This window comes from Anabrus simplex, chromosome 1 (genome assembly GCF_040414725.1).
Source record: "Anabrus simplex isolate iqAnaSimp1 chromosome 1, ASM4041472v1, whole genome shotgun sequence".
NCBI classification, from domain to species: domain Eukaryota; kingdom Metazoa; phylum Arthropoda; class Insecta; order Orthoptera; family Tettigoniidae; genus Anabrus; species Anabrus simplex.
In genome coordinates this window covers 1,600,143,829-1,600,171,369 of record NC_090265.1, presented here as the reverse complement: position 1 = coordinate 1,600,171,369, position 27,541 = coordinate 1,600,143,829, and the positions used below count along the sequence as shown (strand labels likewise).

Sequence of the window (27,541 nt, the reverse complement as noted above, 5' to 3'; positions counted from 1 at the left end):
CTTTTCCGCATTGTGTCTATTGTTGACTCAATTTCCTAGTATACAACTTCATTAGGTAATAATCACCATTATCTATCTACTTTGTGTTTTTTTGTTTATGATTGTTCTACGGATTCTTCTTTCTGTCTTCTGTAATTTATCTGTTGTTGATTTGGTGTTCAAATTTAATAGTGTTTCACTAGCATAGGTTGCTTCAGGTTTAATAATGGAGTTGTAGCGTTTGAATTTTACATTTCTCGAGAGAGATTTCTTCTTGTAGGTTGGACAAGTGATAAGTTGTGCTTGTTTCAATTTAGTTGTTCTATTTTCCGCTTATACTTTCCTGACTGTATTAGTGTATTTAAAAAATAGGAATACAAGCAATTGAAGGCACAAAGGAACATACAAAATTAACATTCATAGTAGTAAGAACATTAAAAAATGACCAAACAAAGAATAGCTGAGAATGCTTTCTTTCATTACTCAAAGGTGGGCACCATTACATATTCTTTCAAGGCAATTTAATCATTGTGCACAACATAAATATCAGAAATTATAAAATCTAACATATGGAGAGTAAGCACTGGAGGTGAATACACTTGCTCTTATGAGGTGGACACTTTTGATAAAAGCAAGCCAATTAGGATAACTTCTCAAAAAAATACTTTTTAGGAAATTTTATGATGGTCCTTTGAGAGTTTCTAGCAATTCTCCTGAAGTTTTAAGTTCTTTGATAATATCTACACCTCCAACTAATTCTCCCTTCACATAAACTTGTGGATAAGTTGGCCAGTTGGAGTACGTCTTCAAACCCTGGCGTACTTCTTCATCTGTGAGGATGTCAAAAGTCTCAAATGGTACCCTAAGCAAAAAGAAAGAAAAAAAGAATTGGTAACACAATTTTATCTCTCCAAACAGCGTACATATTGAGGACAGAATCACGAACAGAAGATAATAACTCGTCTGTGTCAAACAGGAAGCTGTTTCCAATGCAGTCATATTTATGAAGTATATTCTGGCCAGGTGTAAGCAATATTTAATGTAGTGATATTTCCTGTGGAGTGGGATAACACTACAACATAGCGGCTGCTTGGTTGGTCAATTCTGAGTAGCCTTTCAAGACCAAAATGCTTCCCATTTGACACAAACCACAGTAACCAAGCAACATCATTCCTTCCAGCATTAATACATGTCTACATAACATTCTGGTCTGTATAGTTACTTCCCTTTATGCAAAAAGTTAGTTCTCTCCAAGAAGATACTTTCAAAGTATAAGAAACTGATACAGTTGACTGTTCATTTCTGGAGAAGCAAGGAATTAGTGGCAGTTATGGGGAAATGATCCTAACACATTCATATGACCTTACTTTACAATTTACCTGCACTTTTTAATTAACAGGCCTTTTTATACCTTTCTTTTAGCAATCAATCACTACTGATCTGCATTTAGGGCAGTCGCCTAGGTGGCAGAGTCCCTATCTGTTGTTTTCCTAGCCTTTTCTTAAACGATTGCAAAGAAATTGGAAATTCATTGAACATCTCCCTTGGTAAGTTATTCCAATCACTAACTCCCCTTCCTATAAACAAATTTTGCCCCAATTTGTCCTCTTGAATTCCAACTTTATCTTCATATTGTAATCTTTCCTACTTTTAAAGACACCACTCAAACTTATCATCTACTGATGTCCTCCCACGCCATCTCTCCACTGACAGCTCAGAACATACCACTTAGTCGAGCAGCTCGCCTCCTTTCTCTCAAGTCTTCCCAGCCCAAACTTTATAACATTTTTGTAACACTACTCTTTTGTCCGAAATCGCCCAGAACAAATTGAGCTGCTTTTCTTTGGATTTTTTCCAGGTCCTGAATCAAGTAATCCTGATAAGGGTCCCATACACTGGAACCATACTTTAGTTGGGGTCTCACCAGAGACAAATATGCTCTCTCCTTTACATCCTTACTACAACCCCTAAATACTCTCATAACCATGTGCAGAGATCTGTACCCTTTATTTACAATCATATTTATGTGATTACCCCAATGAAGACCTTTCCTTATATTAATACCTAGGTATTTACAATGATCCCCAAAGGGAACATTCCCCCCATCAACGCAGTAATTAAAACTGAGAGGACTTTTCCTATTTGTGAAACTCACAACCTGACTTTTATCCCCGTTTATCATCATACCATTGCCTACTGTCCATCTCACAACATTATTAAGGTCATTTTGCAGTTGCTCACAATCTTTCAACTTATTTATTACTCTGTACAGAATATCATCATCTGCGAAAAGCCTTATCTCTGATAACACTTCTTTACACATATCATTGATATATATAAGAAAACATAAAGGTCAAATAAAACTGCCTTGAGGAATTCCCCTCTTAATATTTTACAGGGCCAGATAAAGCTTCTCCTACTCTAATTCTCTGACTTCTAATTTCTAGAAACAGAGCCACCCATTCAGTCACTCTTTTTTCTAGTCCAATTGCACTCATTTTTGCCAGTAGTCTCCCATGATCTACCCTATCAAATGCCTTAGACAGGTCAATTGTAAAATGTAACAAAGGCTTTTCAGTCTGTCAAACACAGCAAACACAATGTAAATTATAACACTATAAACATGCCTGTAAAATACACACTAACATACAAAGAATGACATGTTTCGTTCTACAAGAACATCCTCAGATTATATCAAATTATTTAAACAAGCTTATATATGTACAGTATTGTTTACGTAGCGTAAACTTATCAAAGATAGAGAGTTTAGTGATAACATTAAACAGTAATACCAAAAGTAAAAATATATACAAGTATTAATATAATGAAAGCTTAAGTACTTATCTAGACTGCCGATGTTAAGTCTGTTGTCACTAAACACTACTTCAGGACCGTGGTCATGGAAAAATTTTGGTGAGGCACGCTGCGCATGGAGAGGAGAGCTCAAGAATGGAAGGGGCCTTGTAGAGCGATGTGGATCTCTCCTATTGGATGATTAAATCGAGTATACTGTACAGTGGAGAGGGGAGGGAGAAGTAGGGCGGAGCGGCTGGAGCGCTGTGGAACCTTCCATCAACATTGGAGAGGGGTTATTGACCTACTTCATGTTAAAAGTCCTTTTATGTAATATGGATGAATGCAAATTAATAATTTAGGTGAATAAAGCAAGGAACGGTATTATTATTATTATAAAAGCAATTTAATGAGTAGGTGTTGTCAGATATTATGTGAGTAGAGTGAAAAGCGGGGGAATTATTTAAATGTGTATGCTCATTCAGGTTATTTGCATTACCATTTTTTGTGACGTAAATTTCTATTGCTTCTTTTATATTCAAAGATTTACTTTTATTTTCGAAGTGTAAAATTTTTAGATCAGTGTTTATGTCTGTGAAATGGTGTGAACAGTCGTATATGTGCTCCCGAAAGGCTGAATACCGATTATATCTGATTGCGTTTTTGTGTTCTTTGTATCTTGTATGGAAATTACGTTTTCTTTTAATACTTCTTTAGTATTAGTCACCTCCTCTATCTGGACATTATCCTGTGTTTTGAGAATACTGTCTTGCGACCAATACATTTTTATCTTCGACTTTTGAATTATTCCCATACTGTTTCGTGACCAATGCATTTTTATCTTTGACTTTTGAATTATTCCCATCAACAAAACTAACAAAATAAACTTTGTTGTTTAAGAAACCTTTCTCCTGGACAGTTGAGATTTTCTTCTGATGACGCAGAGCACAGTTCTCTGCGAAACATAAAGAATTACACCTTATTTTCTTGACACGGCATAAGCCCAAAAGCCTATATCATGTCTAAAATAAACTTTCACAAGAAATACCAAAAGGGTAATCATGCCAAGAATCATTCAAAACATTATCACTACTATTAGAATAGTTTAGAATCCTTTAGAGATTTAACTTCAGTGTAGTCCCATATTTCGTACTCAAACATCTCTTCCATTTCACGGTTGCCATCCCTGTTTACCTCATCCGAAGAGTTCATCAGCTAGTCAGAGATTGTATGTAAAAGAGAGAAGATAAGGCATATTATAGGCAAAAGACTTCATGAATGCAGCTGGAAACCCTTTTGCCATCTGTTGAAAATGCTAGAAAACATTTATCTAACAGATAACAACTGTGTGTGTCCAACCCTTCTCCTGTTTCTCCACAAGGTCAAGTATGAAGCGAGATGAATCTTCACAGCCATTCCTGACGTCAACCTAATCAGAGGAGTTAATGAGATGAAATGAATGAAGTTATATATGATAGAAGGGAGAAGGGGAAACCTAGAAACATGGCAACAGCACCTAGCCCACTCCTGTCAAATAGCACCAAGGGGGTCTGCTCAAGGCTTAACGTCTCCATCCAACAGACGTACCATCATAAATAGAGTTGTGGCGGCAGCAGGAAGAATGAACTCGCCCCACATACAGAACGCACCCTTGTGCACGATGCAACATTGCATCAGGGTGTAGCTTGCTAAACTAGCATCATTCGGCTGCGTGGAGTGAGCATGAGCATCACGCCTGTTTGTGTCTTGTTGGTGTAATCAGTGTAACCTATCTCCTCACATGCAAAGGTGTACTAAAACTGTGTGTGGTGTAAATAAATCTTATTATCCATGGGGGCTGGTTTATTTATGAACGATGTGGAGCTGCCTACAACCAAGACTCCATAAATGGTGACCCCGAGTATGGAGAACACGCTCATACCATAACCTATCTTGGACCACGTGCTTTACCACAGATCACGGTATGTTACCACACTTTATTTCAAAGAGGCATTAGACTGTTTACTTCATTGGAACTACCACCTCTTCTGAGTATGAAACCAATTCGACAAACGACAAAAACAGTCGCCAGAATCCTAACGGCCGTCGGTGATACGCATCGCTTCAGTCCGCACGCGGCAACTTACGCCACTTCTCTTTGTTACGCCGCATCTGCTAATCTTCAAGAACGCAACACATCATCTAAAAACTTGTATGTATATAACCTACGTTTTAATGTTCCGGAATATTGCAAATTATTCACAACATAAATTTGTTGTGAAGTTGTACGAACATCACAAAGAAATGTATAGGCCTACAATGGACAGTACCTAGTTTTCTAACCATAGTTACAATCTTGGTGTTAAATTGATGTACGTAATCCAGCAATCTTCTGTGCAATTTTCTTGTTCTCTTTTTGCGAGTTGAGGCCTAAGATACAGACTACTAGGCCTACTTTATTTGCTGTTCAAACAAGTAAAATTACTTAAAAATAACCTACTTCTCATGCATTACAACTGCTTGAATTGTTGTACTATATATATATAAATCGTAATCGTGCCTTTTAGTGGTTTCTAAGTTGTTACATTACAGGTATAACATACAGTTGCATTATATGGACATTCCTCAAGACTTAAAATGGACATTGGAACCCATGGTTTATGCTTAATATTTTCATACATAACCAAAATCAGTGTGTAACATCTGCAAGATTATTTTGTTAACTTAGGCCTATAGTTTATATGTTTGTGAATCTCTTATCATATGCTAGGCCTACCTGCATAACATTTAGTTTCCAGCTAACCTATAAGATTGTTTCAAACTATTTGTAAATTTGTGCTTGTGTTGCTCATCCTCACATCTTCATTACACTTACACAACTACACATCGTACCTCTGACTACTTCTTTGTCATCTTGTACGGTATTTTCAGAATTCTTTTTCTCCTTGCCCCTGTGTTGTGTACCCATCTTGATTATGGCGGAGGATCGATTAAAAGCTTTAGAGGAACAAAATAACAACTTGCAGAACCAACTCCAACAACTTATTGCTTTGACGAAGCCTTTGCAAGAGCAGAACGAAGCATTACTAGCCCGGCTCCAGGAGCATGAGTCTACTGGTACTGATGCTACATCTAGCAATGTTGGCCAAGTTGCCAAAATCTCTGCAAAGCTACCACCGTTCTGGTATGACAGACCAACTGTTTGGTTCGCCCAGGTTGAGACTCAATTCAGGCTCGCAGGCATCACGGCCGACCAGACTAAATTTGATAATGTAATTTCACAGCTTGACACCAAGGGCATAGCCGAGGTAGAAGACATTGTCATTAACCCTCCTACCACAGGACGTTACGACAAACTAAAATCTGAACTAATCCGTCGTCTTTCCGTATCTGAAGAGCAACGAGTTCGCCAACTTCTTGGTGACGAAGAACTCAGTGATAGGAAACCATCACAATTTTTACGTCACTTAAAGTCATTAGCCGGTAGCTCACTTCATGATGAAAGTATATTAAAACAACTTTTCATGCGTCGACTACCCCAGCACTTGCAGGCTATATTAGCGGCCCAGTTAATGCCTCTAGCTGATATAGCAGAGCTTGCAGACAAGATCTTAGAACTCTCACCTACTGTCACACCACCATATAGCCACTTGGCCGTACATGCTACAGCTGCGCCGAACACTTTAGCTGCCCAGATAGAGGAATTGACATGTAAAGTCGATGCCCTGGCCCGTAACCAGCCCCGAGGCAGGAGTCACAGTAAAAGGAGATCTAAAAGCCGTGACCGTTCCCTTACTCCACAGAGCCGGCTTTGTTGGTACCACAAAAAGTTCCAAGATAAAGCTGTAAAATGTACTAGTCCCTGTTCCTGGCAGGCGGAAAACGGAACGAACAGCCAGTGAAGACGGCAACTGTCTGTTCTACATCGGGCCGCCGTCTATTTATTTTTGATCAGAATACCAAAGCAAAATTTCTGATTGACACCGGATCTGACCTTTGCTGTTTCCCGCGTAAGCTTCTGGGAAGCACTTGCAAAGCTTCTGGGTATGAGCTGAGCGCTGCAAACGGTAGTACCATCAGGACATATGGTAGCCTTTCCATGAACCTCAACCTTGGTTTACGTCGTGACTTTCGTTGGCAATTTGTCGTTGCTGATGTTAGCACAGCCATCATTGGTTCTGATTTTCTGGCTTACTATAACTTACTCCCTGACTGCCGTAACAGATGCCTCCTTGACGGCACCACCGGCCTACACGTTAAGGCATCTGTAGCCTCTATCGAACAGGCCAGCGTAAAGACTGCTGCAGTATCCACCGACTCACCTTTCAGCATGTTGCTCGCTGAGTTTCAGTCCATTACTCGCCCACCTGGGATCCAACGTGATATTAAACACAATACTGTACATCACATTAGGACAACCGAAGGCCCACCAGTCTCTTGTCGACCTCGTCGTCTAGGACCCCAAAAATTGCAGATAGCGAAGAAAGAATTCGAGGACATGGTAAGGTGTGGTACAGCGAGACCTTCTAATAGTCCCTGGTCCTCACCCTTGCACCTTGCACCTAAGCGGGACAACTCATGGCGTCCATGTGGCGATTACCGGGCATTGAATGCAAGAACAATACCTGACCGCTACCCGGTACGACACATAGGAGATTTTTGCCATAACATTGCTGGGTCAACCATTTTCAGTACATTTGACCTTATCAAGGCCTACCAACAGATTCCAATTCACCCCAGTGACATTTGCAAAACAGCCATAACAACCCCTTTTGGGCTGTTTGAATTTCCCTATATGTCGTTTGGGTTACGAAATGCTGGACAAACTTTCCAGCGTTTTATGGATGAGGTCACTAGAGATTTAAACTTCTGTTTCCCGTATATCGACGATATCCTGGTGTTCTCACGGGATGCTGAAGAGCATATGCACCATCTCCGCATACTTTTCCAGAGATTAGCTGATTACGGTGTAGTCATAAATCCATCCAAGTGCGTATTAGGTGCAAGTGAGGTAACCTTCTTGGGCTATCGGCTCTCAAAGGACGGTACAAAACCTCCACCAGAGAGAATCCAGTCTCTCTTGGAATACCCTCTACCGAAGACTGTCCAGGGCCTCCGCCGGTTCCTGGGCATGGTCAACTTCTACAGACGTTTCCTACCACATGCGGCTGAATTGCAGGCGCCGTTGGTGAACGTCCTAGCCAATTCTAAGCTTAAGGGTTCTAAACCTGTCCCCTGGACTCCAGAATTGCAACGTGCTTTCCACGAATGCAAAGAAAGCCTAGCGTAAACCACTCAACTCGCTCATCCATTGCTAGATGCGCCTCTAGGTCTCTTTACCGATGCATCAAATACTCAAGTTGGAGCGTGTTTGCAACAGAAAGTTGGACACCATTGGCAGCCCCTAGCATTTTTCAGTAAGAAGCTTTCAGCGCGTCAAACAACGTGGCCGGCCTATTACAGGGAACTGTTAGCTGTGTACGAGGCTGTCCAGCATTTCCGCTATATACTGGAAGCACAACACTGCACCATATATACGGACCACAAGCCTCTGCTTTATGCATTTTCTCAACGCAGAGAAAAACTACCCCCAGCCCAACTAAATCAGCTGTCCTTCATATCCCAGTTCACAACTGATATTCAGCATATAAAGGGAGCAGATAACGTTGTCGCCGATACAATGTCTCGTGTTGAAGCCATCTCACTAGAAGATGACTACGCTGCGCTGGCTCGATCCCAAGCGGACGATGATGAACTCAAAGCCTTATTGCATGGTGGTACTTCACTGACATTAGAAAAAGTAACCCTTCCGGGCACCACGACTACCATTGTATGCGATACATCAACAGGAAAACCTCGTCCGTTCCTGACACTTCCTTTTCGACGCAAGTTCTTTGACAAGCTCCATAACTTAAGCCACCCAGGTACTCGAGCCACCTCTCGTCTAGTCTCAGATAGATTTGTTTGGCCATCTATTCAGAAAGACACTCGTGCCTGGACTCGTGCTTGTTTGTCCTGTCAACGCAATAAAGTGACGAGGCATAATATATCTCCTTTGGGGAATTTCGGAGCACCCACAGGCCGTTTCAGCCACATTCACTTGGATATTGTTGGTCCACTGCCTGTCTGCGAAGGCTATAATTATATCCTCACTGCTGTTGACAGATTTACTCGCTGGCCAGAGGCATGGCCGATGCACAGCATCACTGCTGAAGAAACAGCCGATACGCTAATAAGTGGTTGGATCTCCCGATTTGGTCTCCCAACTCGTATAACTACTGACCAAGGAAGACAATTTGAGTCTACACTCTTTCGCAGACTTATGACACAATTTGGTACAACAAAAATCCGTACAACCAGCTACCACCCATCCGCTAACGGTATGGTGGAGCGTCTTCATAGACAACTAAAAGCTTCCCCCCGCCGAACTAGTTTTTGGGGAGCCTCTACGCCTCCCTGGGGAAATGGTTACTTCTTCACCCAGTTCTACTCCACTTGACCCTTCTGATTTTGTAAATCACCTAAGGAAGGTAATGGCCGAACTAAGACCTGTTCCTGCCTCCCGCCATAGTCAAGAGAAAATATTCCTCTTCAAAGACTTGGCAACTGCTTCCCATGTTTTCCTGAGAGTTGATCATGTGAAGCCTCCCTTGCAACCCCCATACTCTGGTCCTTACCCTGTAGTCAGCCGTAATGAGAAGACTTCGACGCTAATGATCGGGAACAAGGAAGTAGTAGTGAGTACAGACCGTGTGAAGCCTGCATACATAGAAACAAACCTTGCTGTTCCTACCCGCACCAACACACCTGACACATCTGCTACCCCCATTTCATCCAGTCAACCTAGCACTTCTTTTACACCTGACTTACCTGATGCGTCATCACCACCCAGAAAGTACACAACACGATCAGGACGCAGAGTTCGCTTTGCCCGTCCATTCGATTTGTGAACTTTCCTTCTCCGTGGGGGGGGGGGTGATGTGGCGGCATCAGGAAGAATGAACTCGCCCCACATACAGAACGCACCCTTGTGCACGATGCAACATTGCATCAGGGTGTAGCTTGCTAAACTAGCATCATTCGGCTGCGTGGAGTGAGCATGAGCATCACGCCTGTTTGTGTCTTGTTGGTGTAATCAGTGTAACCTATCTCCTCACATGCAAAGGTGTACTAAAACTGTGTGTGGTGTAAATAAATCTTATTATCCATGAGGGCTGGTTTATTTATGAACGATGTGGAGCTGCCTACAACCAAGACTCCATAGAGTCTTATTCAGTCACTCCATATGGACATTGCAGAGAGGTTTGGAACTGAATCCAGGCTTTTCACATGCAATCTAGCGATTATAAATTGTACACCACCACCTGTTTTACCCTGCCAGCCAACACAACAATGGTGAAATTTTTCAACCAATGGGACTCTAATCAGCTAACCACAGTGTCAGACCATATAGAATTGACACCGCAACAATCATGGCCACCAGGTGACTTCCAAAGTGATTACAATGCCCCCCCCCACCAAAAAAATGGGCGAATGCAAAATGAACACTGAAGATAATGAGAATTTCTTGGGCAGTCACATTATGGGCAAGTGCGTGCCACCCAAGAGTTTACTGAGCGTGCCACTTAAGAGGTTAACATTAAAATTACTATTACAGACTATGAATCTCATTGTTGAATCCGTATTGACGGTTGAACTTCTTACAAAATTGTATAAAACTATTTTAATCCTCCCAGTCAATATTATATATTTATACATCCAATTAAGACTAAATTCCACATATAGACATGTTTCGACCCGGCATTGGGTCATCCTCACTAAGACATGTATGATGCATTATAAACACAGGAAACACACAAAAAGGAATGTTAGTTAAAAAGTTTTTTAAAAACCATGATGAAAGTTTAAAAAAACGGAAATGTTGATCGTTAAAACTGTCTTGAGCTGGAAGTCTTTCTGTTTCAATGCTTTTTGTTGTCCTTTGGTGTGGTTCAACTGGTATCTGTATACTGTTGGTTTAGTTTTTGATGATGATGATGGTGATGATGATGATGATGCTTGTTTAAAGGGGCCTAACATTGAGGTCATCGGCTCCTAATAGTACGAGGCCTGAGGGGCTCTGAACTTTGGAGCATGGGTTGGCGACCACAGGGCCCTCAGCCGATTCCTGACATTGCTTCCACTTACTTGTGCCAGGCTCCTCACTTTCATCTATCCTATCGGACCTCCCTTGGTCAACTCTTGTTCTTTTCAGACCCCGACGGTATTACGTATGGAGGCCTAGGGAGTTTTTCTTTTTCATGCCCTTCGAGGCCTTTGTCTTCCTTTGGCCGATACCTTCATTTTTTGAAGTGTCGGACCCCTTCCATTTTTTCTCTCTGATTAGTGTTATATAGAGGATGGTTGCCTAGTTGTACTTCCTCTTAAAACAATAATCACCACCACCACCTAATGGTACGAAATGAGATGAAATGGAATGACAAATTAAAGGCAAAAATTCTCCACTGACCAGAATTCAAAACGTGAGGACGAAGAATGAATGGATGGAGATGAAATTAAAACAATCAGTGGATGCGACCCGCAATGCCTTACATTCACAGAAACTGATGTAAAACAATAGGATTACTGACCAAGGGACTGCTGCTATAGCATAACAGTGAATTGATGATGCTTGCAGTCTAAAGGGGGTCCAAAATCCAAGTTATCGGCCCCTCATAACGGTACTTATCGCTAGGAAAGTAGAACCATGGTATTTGTCATGTTGCGGTACTAATCAAAAGTAGCAGAGACTCGCGGTATTCCACACATTATGGTACTACTCGCAGGTTATGAAATTCGACATATAATACAGACCTATTGTTTTCCTCACAATGCGGCGCCATTTACAGGCAACGCAACCCTATGGTGTTTATCACATAAGAGTATTAACTACAGGGACCTGCACTATCCCGTGGTGTTCCTCATATAGTGGGTACTAATCATAGGCAAGGCAGAACCATGGTAGCTATCATCTCATGGTCCTGCTCATATGGTGGTACTAATCACAGGTACTGCAAAAGCCGACCACACAGTGCTCGTGTGTGCTACTAATCACAAACCTATTTGGTACCTAATATAGTGGTACTACGCGCAAGTAAGAGCGACCCATGATGTTCTCCGCGTGGTGGTACTAATCACAAGTAATTTCATGGTTGCAAGACAATCATCCCTTGGTTGCCCCTTTTTAGTCACCTCTTATGACAGGCAGGGGATACCGTGGGTGTATTCTTCGTCTGCATCCACCACCCACAGGGAGTTGTGTGTTTGATCTGCGAGAGGTATTTTATTTCCCTCAAGTCTGCCGGAAAGCCGGTTAGGACCCCCCTATCCGCCATCTGGGACGCGCCACATGGGAGTATCACCTCTCCCCCTGTTAGGCTTAGTTTTTGTGTTCCGACCTGGGCTGATATACATTAGCATTATTGAAGTTGAACCGTCTGATTTTAATCTGCAAAAAGTGGTGACTAACAGGAACAACATTTAGATTAACCCTTTCGCACTCAGCCTATATGCAGGGGTTTGCTCGAAGCAGCTCAAACTAATTTCTGTGATTTTCCAACCAAATTACAAAAAATCAACACACAAACAGTTTAACACATATTAAAATAAAATAAATCACACTAATACAGGGAACTATGAACATTTCAGAAATGAATATACCTATTACGTATTATTATTGGTAAAGCCTAAAAAAATTATTAAACTTTGAAAATAAATTTAAAAAAATAAATTATGGTTTTCAATGACAGTGAGATCAGACATTATTGCGTCTTTCTTCTTTACTCTTAGATCTGATAGAAAAAACATTTAATTCTGAATAATTTGAATCAATATGATGTGTGTGCTGCAATTCACTCGTGAAGCATGGCACAAAGTTATTCACTGTACACATAAATGTCATCGATGTCAGGTGCTCGCGGTCCGATGCATGGTGAGCAGCTGTGACTCACTTCCCACATAACAGGGATCACTTTCAGGAAAAGGAGGTCATTATTACTGTCTAAATCATCTGAAAATTCAAGGATATCGGCGTCATTCGGCCTTGAATATGGCCTAGCCATTACGATAAAAAGGTGATGCAAGCACATGCAACAATGGAGTAATGAGAGGGAGTAAAATTATAGTTTGCGAAGTACAGTGAACACACAATATACCAAAGAGACAAAATAAACTCTAAACTAAACTGATAGCAAGATCAAACTGTTGTATTCATAAGCCAACCAAAACAGATTCACACAATAACAACTTTGAATAACCACAACATAAACATTCATGGTCCACACGTGGCCCACTTGTATCACCCGTGTTCTCTGATTATGGAGTTCAGCTCTCGACAGACTTGCTCCTGCAGTAAAGACGCAAGACGTGTTGCTGCAAGGAAATGGAGTGGGGAAATAGGGCGGGGCTTGCGGGAGAATGGGAGTTTGCAGAATAATGGGGGCGGTGACTGAAACCGAGTGTAATAATTGTGAGTTCTTATGTTCCTGTTTTTTTTTTTTTAATTACAAATGATCAGAATAGAAGTTTCCCATATTATGTTTTTTTTTTCATTTGTCTCATTTAAGTTCTACTATGATACGAATGTGACCTGACTTACTTGACTTATTTCCTTTAATTCCATGTGGAACATAGGGCCTCGATGAAATTTCTCCAGCTTGTTCTATCTGCTGCCAATGCTTTCACCTCCCTCCATGTCTTGTTAACTCCAGCAATCTCCTTATCTATGGTTCTCTTCCAGGTAATCCTTGGTCTGCCTTGCCTGTGACTGCCTTGTGGATTCCAACTCAATGCCTGCATTGTGATACTCTCTTGTGGTCTTCTCAGGGTGTTCCCAATCCATCTCCATTTTCTTCTCATTATCTGTTCCTGTATGGGACTTTGACTTGTGGCCTCCCAAAGGTCTTTGTTTGAGATAGTTTTTGGCCACCATAGCCACAAACACCGATTTATAAAAGTCTGTAACCTTGTGGTAATGTCTTTGGTCACTTTCCAGGTATTAACTACATTTTTTTTTCTCTTTACAATTGTTTTTTCAAGTCAACTGTTTTCCAAGAACTTAGCAGGAGCACAAGTTCTCATTCAATTATACTGATTTGCGTTGTATATTTTTTATATACGTACTTAACTTCCCGCAACCGAGACAAATATTGGACCTTCAAGACATTCTCCACTCTACTTTGGCGTTCGAGACCGCAGCGCATGACCTTGAATGTGCCGCGCTGATCACCGGGAACTGGCGGTTTGCTTCTACAAATCTATTCGTCTGCGACTTCAAGTTTATTTATAATCTTCATATATTATTTGATAGTGTTGTGACTTTGTGCCTGACAGAGTGTGAAACTGACCCATTTCTCCAATATTCATAAACATTGTGTGATTTCGCCTACTTGTTTTTACGGCTGACGATGACCTGGACTAGGGTCGAAACCGGTCCCATTTAAATAAGAATGTAATTACTACATTTCTTTCTTTTATGTATTGAATTGGTTGAACTTCAATTATTTAATTTTTAATGTTAATAATTTCAATACGGAACAATGAAATTTTTATCTTTAAATCACTTTCCAGGTCTCACTTCCATACAGTAACACAGATTTAACATTTGAGTTGAATATCCTTAGCTTCGTTTTTATACGAATGTGAGGGGATCTCCATATTGGTCATAACTGTGCAAAAGCTACTTTGGCTTTATTTATACGACTCACCACATCTTTAAAAGCACCTCCATCCTGGCTTACCATGCTTCCTAAGTAGCAAAATTCCTCGACCCTTTCTATATCCATTCCAACTAGAGTCAAGTTGCAATTGTTACGATGGTTTATGCGCATTCCTTTAGTCTTTTTGTTATTGATCTTTAAGCCTACTTCTTTAGCTTCTATTTTTAAGTCATTCAGTTTGATTTCCATGTCCCGAAAACATTCTGCAAGAAGACAGAGATCATCCGCATAATCCAGTTCTTCCAATCGGTTATTTAATCCCCACTGAATGCCACGCTTTCTATTCATTGCCTCTCTCAGCATACAATCCAGTGATAAACAAGATTGGCGATAGTAGACATCCTTGTCTTACTCCAGATTTTACAGCAAAAGGTTCAGACAGCTTCCCTTTATGTTCTACTTGACAAGTATATCCATCATACATTGCCTGTGTAAGACAGACTATCTTTTGTGGAATTCCAAACTTTTCCATAGCCTTCCACATTTTCCTCCAGTTGATAGAGTCAAAGGCCTTTTCAAAATCAATGAAAAGTATATACAGAGATGTCTGATACTCAACAAATTGTTCAATGATTAGCCTTAGTGTGTTAATCTGATCCACAGTAGACCGACCTTCTCTGAAACCTGCCTGTTCTTGACGTAGTCTCCTGTCAACGACTATGCTTATTCTGTTCAGTATGACTCCTGACATCACTTTTCCCCCATATGAGAGCAACGTTATTCCTCTCCAGTTATTGCAATCTGAGAGGTCACCCTTCTTCCGTATCTTGATGAGGACACCCTTCTTCCACTCCTCAGGAAGGTGTTCTTTGTTCCATATTAGTGTTAGAAGTGGCTCCATGATTTCCGCTGTTAAATCTGGATCTACCTTTAGGGCTTCTGGGATAATGTTATCTACACCGGGTGCTTTGCCACTCTTCATTTGTTTCACTGCTTGTGCAATCTCTTGTTGTGTTGGTGGTTCTACCGAGATGTCTGGATCCTCCAAAATGGTTTCAACTTCTTCAGTTCTCGATTCCTCACCAAGATTATTGAGTACTTCCATGAAGTGATGTCTTCATCTTTCCAAATGCTGCGTCTCAGATGTCAAGGCTACTCCGTTTGCATCTCTGACTGGTTTCTGCCCTGAAAAGCTCCTCCTCAAAAGCTTTCTTGTAATGGCATATACTTCTTTGCTGTTGCCGACTCTTGCTGCTTCTTCTGCTTGTGTTGCCAGTTGGTCTGTAAACACTTGTTTCTCTCTCCTCACTTCCTTCTTCACCTCCTTGTTGGCCTCCCTGTATTTTTCCATAGCTACTGCTTTCTGGTTTCTTGTTCTACTGGAGTTGACAAGTGCCTTGCACTCTCTTCGCTTTTGGATTGATTCCCAAGTGTCATCCTATATCCATTCTTTCCTCCCTGGCTCTCTGTAGCCCACTATCTCTTCACATGTGTCATGAAAGAGTTCCTTGACTGTGTTCCATTTGGTATTTACATCTTCATCTGGTTGTTCGGCAAGGGCTTCAAACCTGTTCTTCAAATGTACCTTAAATTCATTTTGCACTTCTGGTTTCCCGAATTTCCCGAAGTTGAAACGTTTCATTCGTACTGATGCCTGTTTTACTGGTGCTGCCACCTTCAATCTAACATCAGCAATCATAAGGTGATGGTCGCTGCCTACATCTGCTCCACGTTTATTCCTCACATCTAAGAGTTAATGTCTCCATCTTTTACTTATCGCCAAGTGATCAATTTAGTTTTCTGTGCGGAGATCAGGTGACACCCATGAGATCTTGTGGCAGTTCTTATGTGGAAACAATGATCCACCTATAACCAATCCAAAATTACTGCATAGATCTATGAATCTCTGGCCATTATTATTTTCTTCTCCTATTCCATGTCTACCCATGATGATTTCTCTTCCTTCATTTTCATTACCGATTTTTGCATTTAGATCTCCCATCAACACCACAATGTCCTTCTTCTTTATCCCTGCCAGTGTTGATGTCAGCCTATCATAAAACTACTCCTCCTCTTCCTCTTCTGCTACCTCTGTTGGCACATAGCACTGTACTATGGTCACAGGTCTAACTTTGGTTCTTATTCGTACAGTAATTATCCTGTGTGATAAAGGGGTCCATTCCATTATGCTATTTTTTGCTTTCTTTGTGAGTAAAACACCCATTCCACTTGAATGCTGATCATTTTCTTCTCTTCCAGAGTAAATGAAGACACCCCCCTCTTCTGTCCTCATCTCTTTGTAGCCTGTCCATCTTGTTTCACTCAACCCAAGTATCTCCAGTTTATACCTTTTCATTTCTGCCATTACTTCTCTCAGTCTGCCAGTTTCATACATAGTTTTAACATTCCAGAATCCGATTCGTGTTCTGTATTTCATTGCAAAAGTCGTCTCCATAAAATCCGGCCAGTATAAATTTCGTCTGGTTTCTGTAATAAGTTTAATTCAGGTGTGCGAGTTATTAGCCCACAGCACCCTAAGTCCAGTGGAGGGGCTGCCTCCTGTCTGCGCTAGACTGCAGGATTTTTCTGTAGGGGTTATCTCCTTTAGCCTTTAAAGATCCCTCTTTACCACAAGGCAGTTGTTTCTTCTTTATTTATCCCCAAGAAGAAGGGTTGCCTCATCCACCAGCTTCGCCGTACCAAAGGACCCCTTCTCTGCTGTTGCTGCCGTTGAGGTCTTCACCAGAGCCCCGTTAGCTGTCACTTTTCAGGGTTCCTGTAGGGCCTTCACAGCTACCGTAGCGGTCATGGGGCACACACAGTCCCCACTGTACATCACCCCTACAGGCAATCCCCTACTTCATGCTGTTGCCCACCTCCCACGACGTGGACGAGGGGTTGGCCTTGTGGGAGGCATACGAAAGTGAAATTAGCAAAAATAGGTAAAGACATAACCTTTCTTAAGAGATGCCTTAATAATGATGCGACACCTAAGTTTCTAAAATTTACTAAAAAGATGCACAGGAACACTACAAGAACTAGATTTACTCAATTATAAAGATAGACAATTTGGATATGTGAGGAATCAATTTTTTAGATTAAAAAAAAGTCAATTTCGAACAACAGACTTTACGAAGCCCACTTGGAAATTAGAATGGAATTCACTACTAAAACACATCACGACTAAACTAGAGAACATACTATCCAGTAATTAAAATACATCAGAGAACACACTATCCAGTAAATAAAATACACTAGACAAAAAATTGAATTCGCTCATAACCTTGACAAAACAGAACACAAAAAACGTTGTCAATAAAACCAACACAACTGAAACCAAGATCAAATCTAAAGGTTTTCATCCACCAATTATGAACATGAGTAAAGTAAGTCTTACCAAGGATGACCTTGAATTTCTGAGTAGTGGACCCACACATAATTGGCCTACCACTTCCAAACATAATAGTTTAATTACGACTTCATTAGAAACAAAAATAGCAGTCAACAAATTACCCTTATATAAACAGGAAAAGATGAAATACATTATGAAAAACAAACTTTTATCTTATCATAAACAAGTATTTAATCATAACACAGACAGATCCATCAATAAGAAAGTTAAAAACCTCCAAGAAAAATTGAAGGTTAATGACCTAATAGCAATTAAATCTGATAAGGGAAAGCAATAGTAATCATGAAGAGGAACGATTATATTAATAAAACGCATTTTTTTTTTGCAGAAAACAAATTATCGTAATCAAGAAGAATCCCTCAAGTAACCTTCAAAAAGAACTAAAATCAAGGGTCAATAATAGTACTTTCCTTTTCAATGAATTTGAAAAGAAAAAACTCATTGCCATGAACCCTAGGTTACCCGTAGCAAAATCGTTACCAAACATTCATAAGGCCAACACCCCTATATAACCTTATATCAATTTTAGGGGTAGCCTGACGTACAAATTATCTCAATTTATTCAAGATTTCCTTAGTACACATTATCACTACCAAGCAAACACAGCAATAAAGAACTGCACAGAACTTTGCGAAAGAATAAAACATGAAGGTACCAGAACACCGCAAGATCCTTTCATTCGATTGATTGCTTGATGTTTGTTGTTTAAAGGGGCCTAACATCAAGGTCATCGGCCCCTAATGGCACGAAATGAGACAAAACGAAATGACAACTTAAAAGTCCAAAATCCTCCATTGACCAGAATTCAAAGCGTGAGGACGAAGAATGAATGGATGGACGGATATGAATTTAAAATGATCAGTAGATCCGACCCACAATGCCTCACATGCACAGAAGCTGGCACAAAACAATAGTATTACTGACCAAGGGACTGCTGCTATAGCACAATGATGAATCGATTATGCTTATAGTTGAAACAGGTCCAAAATCCAGGGGCCTGTTTCATAAAGCTACAAGTCGTAGTTACAAGTGCATGTTCCTACACTTGTAAGAAATTTTTGTTTCATAAACAAAATGTCTACAATTGTAAGGTTGGTACTTTTCACTAGAAGTCTTACAAGTCAGCTGATTTCTGTGAGATAGACAAGTGGAGTCAAAGGAGTCAAAGATGAGTAGTAAACAGCAACAAATTGCCAACAAACTTTTAATCCTGAATAAAATCAGGGATGCAAAATAAATTTTGTTTGGAGCCTTTTCTTCTTCACTCACAAAAGAAGATAAAGTTAGAGAGTGGTGGAATATCCACAATATTGCCTTATCTGTGGGTCTTATCCCTGATACTGAAGATTTTACCTATGTTAGAGATGTCTTGTGGCAGAATCTGAAGAAGACCACTGTTGTAAGTATTAAAACATATATTGTCACATAGGCCTATATCCTTATCTCTTAAATTTTAAGGTTAGGTTATCATTGTATACAACTTAGAACACCGAGCTCGATAGCTGCAGTCGTTTAAGTGCGGCCAGTATCCAGTATTCGGGAGATAGTAGGTTCGAACCCCACTATCGGCAGCCCTGAAAATGGTTTTCCGTGGTTTCCCATTTTCACACCAGGCAAATGCTGGGGCTGTACCTTAATTAAGGCCACGGCCGTTTCCTTCCCACTCCTAGGCCTTTCCTGTCCCATCGTCACCATAAGACCTATCTGTGTCGGTGCGACGTAAAGCAAAAAACAACTTCGAACATAATAATTTTATATTTTTCTGAATTTCAGACAAACAGTATTCATATACTTATACTTATTACACAGTCAAAATATGAATTTGTTATACATGTACATTGTCCATTATTTCACACGCAAAATTGGACAATGCCAAAAAAATCAGGTTCTGCTGGTGGCAAAACATCAAAGCTGACAGATATAGATAATATAGTAATTGATATAATTGGCAAAGAATCCCCCATTGTAACAAGTTTAGGGGTACACAAAACATGGGAGGAACCATTAGAAGAGACTACTGCTTGTGAAAACAATGCAGAAGCAACACCAGTATTACTTGGTGATTAAACACCATGTTCAAGCAAAGGCAAGTTAATGTTTCTTATTTGTTTACAAATTTCAGATACATTCTAATATTTTAACCATATTTAACCATTTTAACAACATTTTAACCTTTAACCATAATATTCTGACCATTTATGAACATTCCAGGTCAGAAAAGGAAGAAAATTTCCTCCGAGTCTTCACTTCACCACACAGCTTATCAGGAAATTCAGACGAGAAAGAAGATAGGCCTTCAGAATGAGCTATTAGAAATACAAATACAGTAGAAGTCCGATATAGCGAGTACGGCATATAACGAGAACTCCGTTATAGCGACTACTTTTTCTGTCCCTTCAAAATTCCTATGTTAAACTGTGTATCGTCCTTCGGTTACAGCGAGAACCCTATCACTAGCGCATCCGTTATTACGAGCGATTAAGCACGCGCGATTTTTTTCCGTTACCGATATTATGCACCCCAGCGTTGATACTGCATGTGATCGATTAACTTCGGCATCGTTTTCTCGCTATGTGCACTAGCGATTTCTCTCGTCGACATCCCAAGACGATGTCGGAGTCGATTGGTAATACCCGTCGACAGCTGTTCCGTAAAGAAAATTCGAAATGAAGGAGAACATATTTTCGTAATAAATGCGTAAACAACGTGTCCGATAAGGGTTGTTAACTCGTCAAAAATAAACGCCGACTAAACGACCGCTTAATTTTGAGGCTAAATACTGCAATTAAGAATGGGATACACCTCGAGGTATGGCAGAGTGCTTAATTGATTCCAGAGGTTAGTTTATATTTTGTCGCGTCTGGTTAAATTACGGAAAGGCTATTATGAAAATTTATAGCGAGAAAGTTATACTTTCTCTATTGGCGCTTGATTTTCATCATACGTATAGTACGGTTAAGTTAGGATACGTGACGCTGTTTGAATAAAAAAAACTGAAACGTTTGCAACAAAATGCGATTGATCATCTTCGGTACCGTACAGTTTTCTCACTTTGTGCATTTGCGAGCTCTCTCGTTGTCATCCAAAGGCGATGTTGGAATTGATTAGTAATACCCATCGACTGCTGTTCTCTAAAGAAAATTCGAAATGAAAGAGAATAACACGTTTTCATAATAAATGCGTAAATAACGTGGCCGATAGCAGTTGTTCACTCTCTAAAATTAAAGACTGAAATAAACGATATCTTAATTTTAATGTTATGTACGGGAATTAAGTAAGAATGTGATACACCTCAAGATATGGCAGAGTACATCACTGATTTCAGAGGATATTTCATATGGCAGAGTACATCACTGATTTCAGAGGATATTTCACATCTTCTGGCGTCTAGTAACGGCTATTTACATGTACATTTTTCGCGAGGAGGTTATTTCTCTACATGCGTTTCAAATATGTTTTCATAATAGGCTACATATACGGTTAGGTTAGGTGACGCTGTTTGAAGAAGAAAGCTGAGGTGTTTGCCACAGAAATCTCTGGAGTGATACCGTATTTCTCCGAATCCAAGACTTTTTTTTTTCTTTTCTCAGAATCTCATGCGAAAACTCAAGGGTTGTTGCAATCGCGGCCTAACAGTAAATTAATGGATACCACTGGCAACTACCGCGGTAACCACGCTGCTTCTTTTCACACGCGCACAGAGCTCGTTGACAATAAACGACCGCCTCTGCACTACACATCGCTAGCCGCAACAACCGGTTGTACAGTGCCTGTGTATTTTTCAAATCTGCAGAATGGCATTAAAACATGCGACCCTTCGAATTCTTAGAAAAGCCATGGCTACTCCGTGACAGTGTCATAACGCGTCTATTGTACATGACGCTTAGTAAAATTAAGGTTTATAGACAGCAGGAATATTTTCGTGATAGATAGTCGTATTGTAAAGATACGTGGAAAAGGTATTGCCGGCAATTTTTCAACGGGTTCTAGTCGATATTATGATGCCAATTTTAAGTTAATGTTTATTAAACACTCGGGAATGTAGAATAATTGTGCAGCCGCAAGAAAATACGGCATAGGCCTAACTAAAGCCAATATTTGGCGTTAGCGTGAAGACAAAGAGCTAAAAAAAAAGTGCGTACTGTACAAAAATTGCATTCAGTGGTCAGCAACAAGGACGCTTTAAAGAAGTAGATGAAATTGTGAGGTATGTGCACGAAAAACGCAAGGGCGGAATGGCCATACCGTGGCGCAATAAACTCATTCGTTGACTTTCAACGTTCGCGATTAGGCCTATACATAGCTAGCCGCTGAATTTGGCCAAACCTGATAAGCGAGACGTGCGTGTAGCGGTAGCCAGTTATATCTGACGCTGCGTAATAGAAGTAACAGTTTTATAGACAGCAGGAATAATTTCCTGATGGATCGTTGTATTGTAGAGACACATGGAATAGGTATTACCGGAACATTTTCAACGAGTTCTTTTCGGTATTATGATGCCAATGTTAAGTTAATGGTCCTCAAACCCGCGGAAATAAAGAATAATTGTGCAGTCGCAAAAAAAGAAAAACAGAAATACGGCGTGACGAAACTCAATGTTTGGCGTCTAAAAAATGCGTAGGCCTACTGTACAACAAGGCATTCATATGATTTTACAAACTTCTTTTTGAGCCTGATATCAGTTTTTTGAAGGATTCGGAGAAATACGGCACTATATTTTTTTCAGAATGAAATTAAACATACACTTTCACGATGTATCGGATTACAAAAAATAACAAACAAGTAAGCCGTAGTGTGGATATAATCTGCGGAAACGCAAGTTTTGAACAAACTGATTGCCGTTTCATACCGATTTTAATGTGCATGAAGGGTTTTCCGACTTTTATACAAAAATCGGATATAACGCCAATCCGTTATAGGGAGTGAATTTTTCGCTGTTACGAATTCTCGCTATAACGGACTTCTACTGTATATAAATCAAAATTGGAGGCTTTGAAACTTGAGAGAGACTTGGGTCTACCCATGTCTCATTATACAAAGGACATTACAAAGTGCGATGATAATGTAGAAGAGGGTGTTTATTATTTATTAACAAATGGAGTGACTGAAGTAGCTAATGAATGATTTTACATCTATGTTTGATTATTTTTCCCATGTAAATTAAACAATAACATTAAAAATAGTTTGTCTGTGTAAATAACTGTCTTTTATCACATTATTTCACTATATATTTTACAAGACAATATTTCACTGAATATTTTAGGTAAGCCTTAATCTTAAGCAAAATGGTTAATGAGTTGTTGTAGACACCTATGTGCTGCTGGAAGTGGTACATAGTCAAAATCTGGTTCATCGTTTTCATTTCCATTTTCAACACGTTCTATGTTCATCGCATTCTGATCTTGAAGTTCTCCTGAAATGTTACGAAGTGTAACACAACAAATAAAAATATTAGCTGCAAAAGTAGGGTTAACTGTAAGATGATTGAGACATGGAAATTTCTCTTTTAAGATCCCAATAGCATTTTCAATTATACGTCTTTTTGACTTATGAGCTTTATTAAAATGCATAACTGCAGGGTCATTTATATTATTCAAGAGAGGTGTAATGAGCCATTCCTTAAGTGGGTACCCTGAATCACCAAGAAGAATAGCACCTGGAAATGGACGCTACCCAGCTTCAAAGCATTGAGAAAGAGTGCTGTTTCTTAATACACGTGCATCATACACACTTCCAGGCCAGTTAGCACTTACATAGTAAAACTTTAGATTTGGTCCACACACTACCATGCAATTTATGGAATGGTTCCCATGCCTATCAATGAAGTCATTCTCATGTCCTACTGCAGGAGCATCAATGTTTATTAGTGTTCCATCAATACATCCACATAGTTGAGGCATACGAGCAATAGCATGGAACTCTCGAATCATGTGCCCAGTTTCCTCTGGCCAGTCAACAACTGTGGGAAACTTGACAATATTCACTGCATTCATAACTGAATGAACTGCTCTGCACACACTAGATTTTGATACACCATGCATATCACCTACTGCATGATATTGCCCTCCATTTCCTAACCAGTTTAATGCAATAAGTAACTGTTGTTTTGGGGATATAGCACAGTTTCTGTTAGTTGCATGTTGAAGTTGATTACCTACATCTTGAAGGAGTGACTCCAATTTCACTGAACTCATTCTAAACCTTTCATTGTATTCATAAAAGCTTGTGCAAGCCATGTTAACCCTACTTCTGAAAGTTCTTTTAAGTCTTTGCCCATCCCCTATTATATCTTCATCACTATCACTACTACTATATAACAAATTCATATTTCCCAAAAAATGAACAGAAAGCTTGAAAACTAATTGATTATTGGGTATTTAACAGCAAATTACACAGACTTGTAATCAACCTTACATGTCTCAAACAACTTGTAAGAAAAACTATCTTCTACAAGTTCTTGTACTCTACAAGTATCTTTCTGAAACAAAACATGAATTTTGACTTGTTGACAAGTCTTGTAACTTGTATAAATTCACTTGTACCTACAAGTGCTTTTATGAAACAGGAATTCATTTCTTTCTACAACTTGTATGAAAAATTACTTGTAACTTGTAGACTTGTAGCTTTATGAAACAGGCCCCCAGGTCATCGGCCCTTCATAATAGTATTTATTGCTAGGAAAGTAGAACCATGCTATGTGTAATGTTGCGGTACTAATCAAAAGTAGTGGAGACTCGCGGTATTCCACACATTATGGTACTATTCACAGGTAGTGTAATGTGCACATGTAACACAGACCTATGGTGTTTCGCACATTGCGGCGCTATTTACAAGCAACGCAAACCTATGGAGTTCCTCACATAAGTGAACTAACCACAGAGACTCGTACTATCCCGTGGAATTCCTAACTGAGCATAGGTAAGGCAGAACCATGGTGTCGCTAATCCCATGGTGTCGCTCATATACGGGTACGAATCACAGGTACTGTAGGACCCACCTCGTGATTCACACAATGTCGCTACTAATCACAAACCTATTGCGTACCTACCATAGTGGTACTAAGTAAATGCAATCCATGGTGTTCCCTGCGTGATGGTACTAATTACAAGTAGTCTCATAGTTCTAATTGGATCATCACTTGGTTGCCCCTTTTAGTCGTCTCTTACGACAGGCAGGGGATATCTTCCTCTGCGTCCCCCACCCACCGGTGGTTTTGTATTTGGTCCGCGAGAGGTATTTTATTTCCCTCAAGTTCGCCGGCAAGCTGGTTAGGACCCCCTATCTGCCACCTGGGATGCGCCACATGGAAGTATCACCTCTCCCCCAGCTACGCCAGCGTAGAAGGTTCATGGCCTTTCATTTGATGTCGTCAAAATATATCCTAATATCCCCGTTAAAACCACTATAAAGTTGATACGAAATAATTTAACCAAATTCAGTAAATTAGGCATTGGTGAAATAGATGAGTTCATAGGTCTATTACAATTCTCTTTAAGTTATAATTATTTCTTTTTTGAGAATAAAATCTACCAACAGACAGGTTTCTCTATGGGAGCACCGTCCTCGAGTATTTTGGCTAACATATACATGGACCATTTAGAACACACAAACATCATAGGTAAGATCGAAGCTATAAAATACTGGACACGTTACGTTGACAATGTGCTAGTCATCTTAGATAGCGATGTTAACGAAGAAAATAAAATTTTAGAACTACCCAACTGTTTAGATCAGAATATTAAATTCACTATGGAAATTGAGAACAATAACTTCTTTAATTATTTAGACATAACAATACCACGTCGCAAGAACAATCATCTGACATTTAACATTTACCAAAAACCAACTTACACTGCTAACACCATTAAACAAAATTCAATACATCCTGAAGCTCACAAAAAAGCTGCCTACAATAGCATGTTAGAAAGAGCCTTAAAAATCCCACTCTCAAAGAAAAATTTGAAAAAAAGAAGCCAAGACCATCCGTGAAATAGCTTGTAATAATTATTTCTTTTTTGAGAATAAAATCTACCAAGAGACAGGTTTTCCTATGGGAGCACCGTCCTCGAGTATTTTGGCTAACATATATATGGACCACTTAGAACACACAAACATTGAGAAATTACAAATTATTGCAACGCTTTGAACAACGGATTCAGCACAAAATTTATAAATAAGCTAATCAATAAACATACTAACAAGCCCACAACCACTTTAACGAAACAGTCAAAAACTGTTTAGCAATAACAATATACACGTAATCACAAATGTCCTAAAAAACAGAACCTAAAAATTGCTTTCAAAACCAGCAACACTAATGAAAGAATATTATTTAACTCTCACACAGTAAATACTAGCAATAAATACACAAATTCTGGGATATATAAACTGGAATCTCAGGGATGCGGGTCAAGTTACGTCGGACAAACTGGTAGGAACTTTCTCGTATGATATACAGAACATTCCAACGCTTTAAAATATAATCGTTCTCTGCCACGAGTAACCATCACAAAGATTATGATCACAATTATATTACAATAGATCAAGTTCTAAAAATTCTACAACATAAACAAAAAAAGTCTACTACTCACCATTTTAGAGAATTTTTACATCAGTATGGATTAATATAAGAACCCAGCCCTCAACTTAAATGAGACAAATGAAAAAAGGAACATAATATGGGAAGCTTTTATTCTGATCATTTGTAGTAAAAAACAGGAACATAAGGACTCACAATTATTACACTCAGTTTCAGTCACCGCCCCCATAATTCCACAAACTCCCATTCTCCCGCAAGCCCCGCCCCATTTCCCCACTTCACTTCCTTGCAGCAACACGTCTTGCGTCTCGACTGCGGAGCAAGTCAGTCGAGAGCTGGACTCCATAAACAGAGAATACGGGTGATACAAGCGGGCCACGTAGCGTAAGTTAATTTTTGTTCTTCATAACTTAATCTAAATGTTGTTCCTGTTAGTCACCACTTTTCAACCTTAATTTGATTTGTATTATCCATTTTGCAGACTAAAATCAGACTGTTCAACTTCAATAACGCTTATGTAAATCAGCCCTGGTTGGAACACAAAAACTAAGCCAACAGTATACAGATACCAGTTGAACCACACCAAAGGACAACAAAAAGCAATGAAACAGAAAGACCAGATCAAGACTGTTTTAATGATCAATATTTCACAGTTTAACTTTAATCATGCTTCTTTGAAAAAAAATTTAACTAACATTTCATTTTGTGTGTTTTCTATGTTTTTAATGCATCATACATGTTAACGTAACCACAAAGATGCACAAGAGATGCTGTCAGTTGGTACAATTATTTTATTTACATCTATTTACAACTTAAACACACACATAACCTTACTCACTGCTGTCACAAACGAAACACTCCCATCACAAGCCGCCATTTTAAAAAACAACTGAATGTCACTTCAATATGGAGACTGCAACTATTGCATGTCACATGAGATAAATATTCTTGCTACACCATAATTCTACTAAACAATAACTTGCCAATCAATCACTTAACCAATAACTCTCTTCCAACAACTAACTTTTACCGTCAAGATCGTACCCTTATGTATGTCCTGGCCAGGCTTCCAGAAAGATACGTTACAATCAATACCTTCGTGAAAATTCTAGAGGGCCTTATACATAGATTATAATGTAAGGA

The 27,541-nt window shown here is 39.6% G+C and overlaps 1 protein-coding gene across 2 annotated transcripts in view; it reads right to left on the bottom strand.

Moving 5' to 3' along the window:
* Positions 1 to 436: 436 nt before the first annotated feature.
* The window catches only part of Grx3 (Glutaredoxin 3), a 104,506-nt gene continuing 77,401 nt past the window's right edge, over positions 437 to 27,541 (bottom strand). For both annotated transcript variants that reach the window (XM_067153774.2, XM_067153784.2), the window contains exon 7: positions 437 to 841. In XM_067153774.2, coding sequence (XP_067009875.2) covers positions 658 to 841 — 184 coding nt within the window. In that variant the 3' untranslated portion in view covers positions 437 to 657. The remainder of the gene's footprint in view (positions 842 to 27,541) is intronic.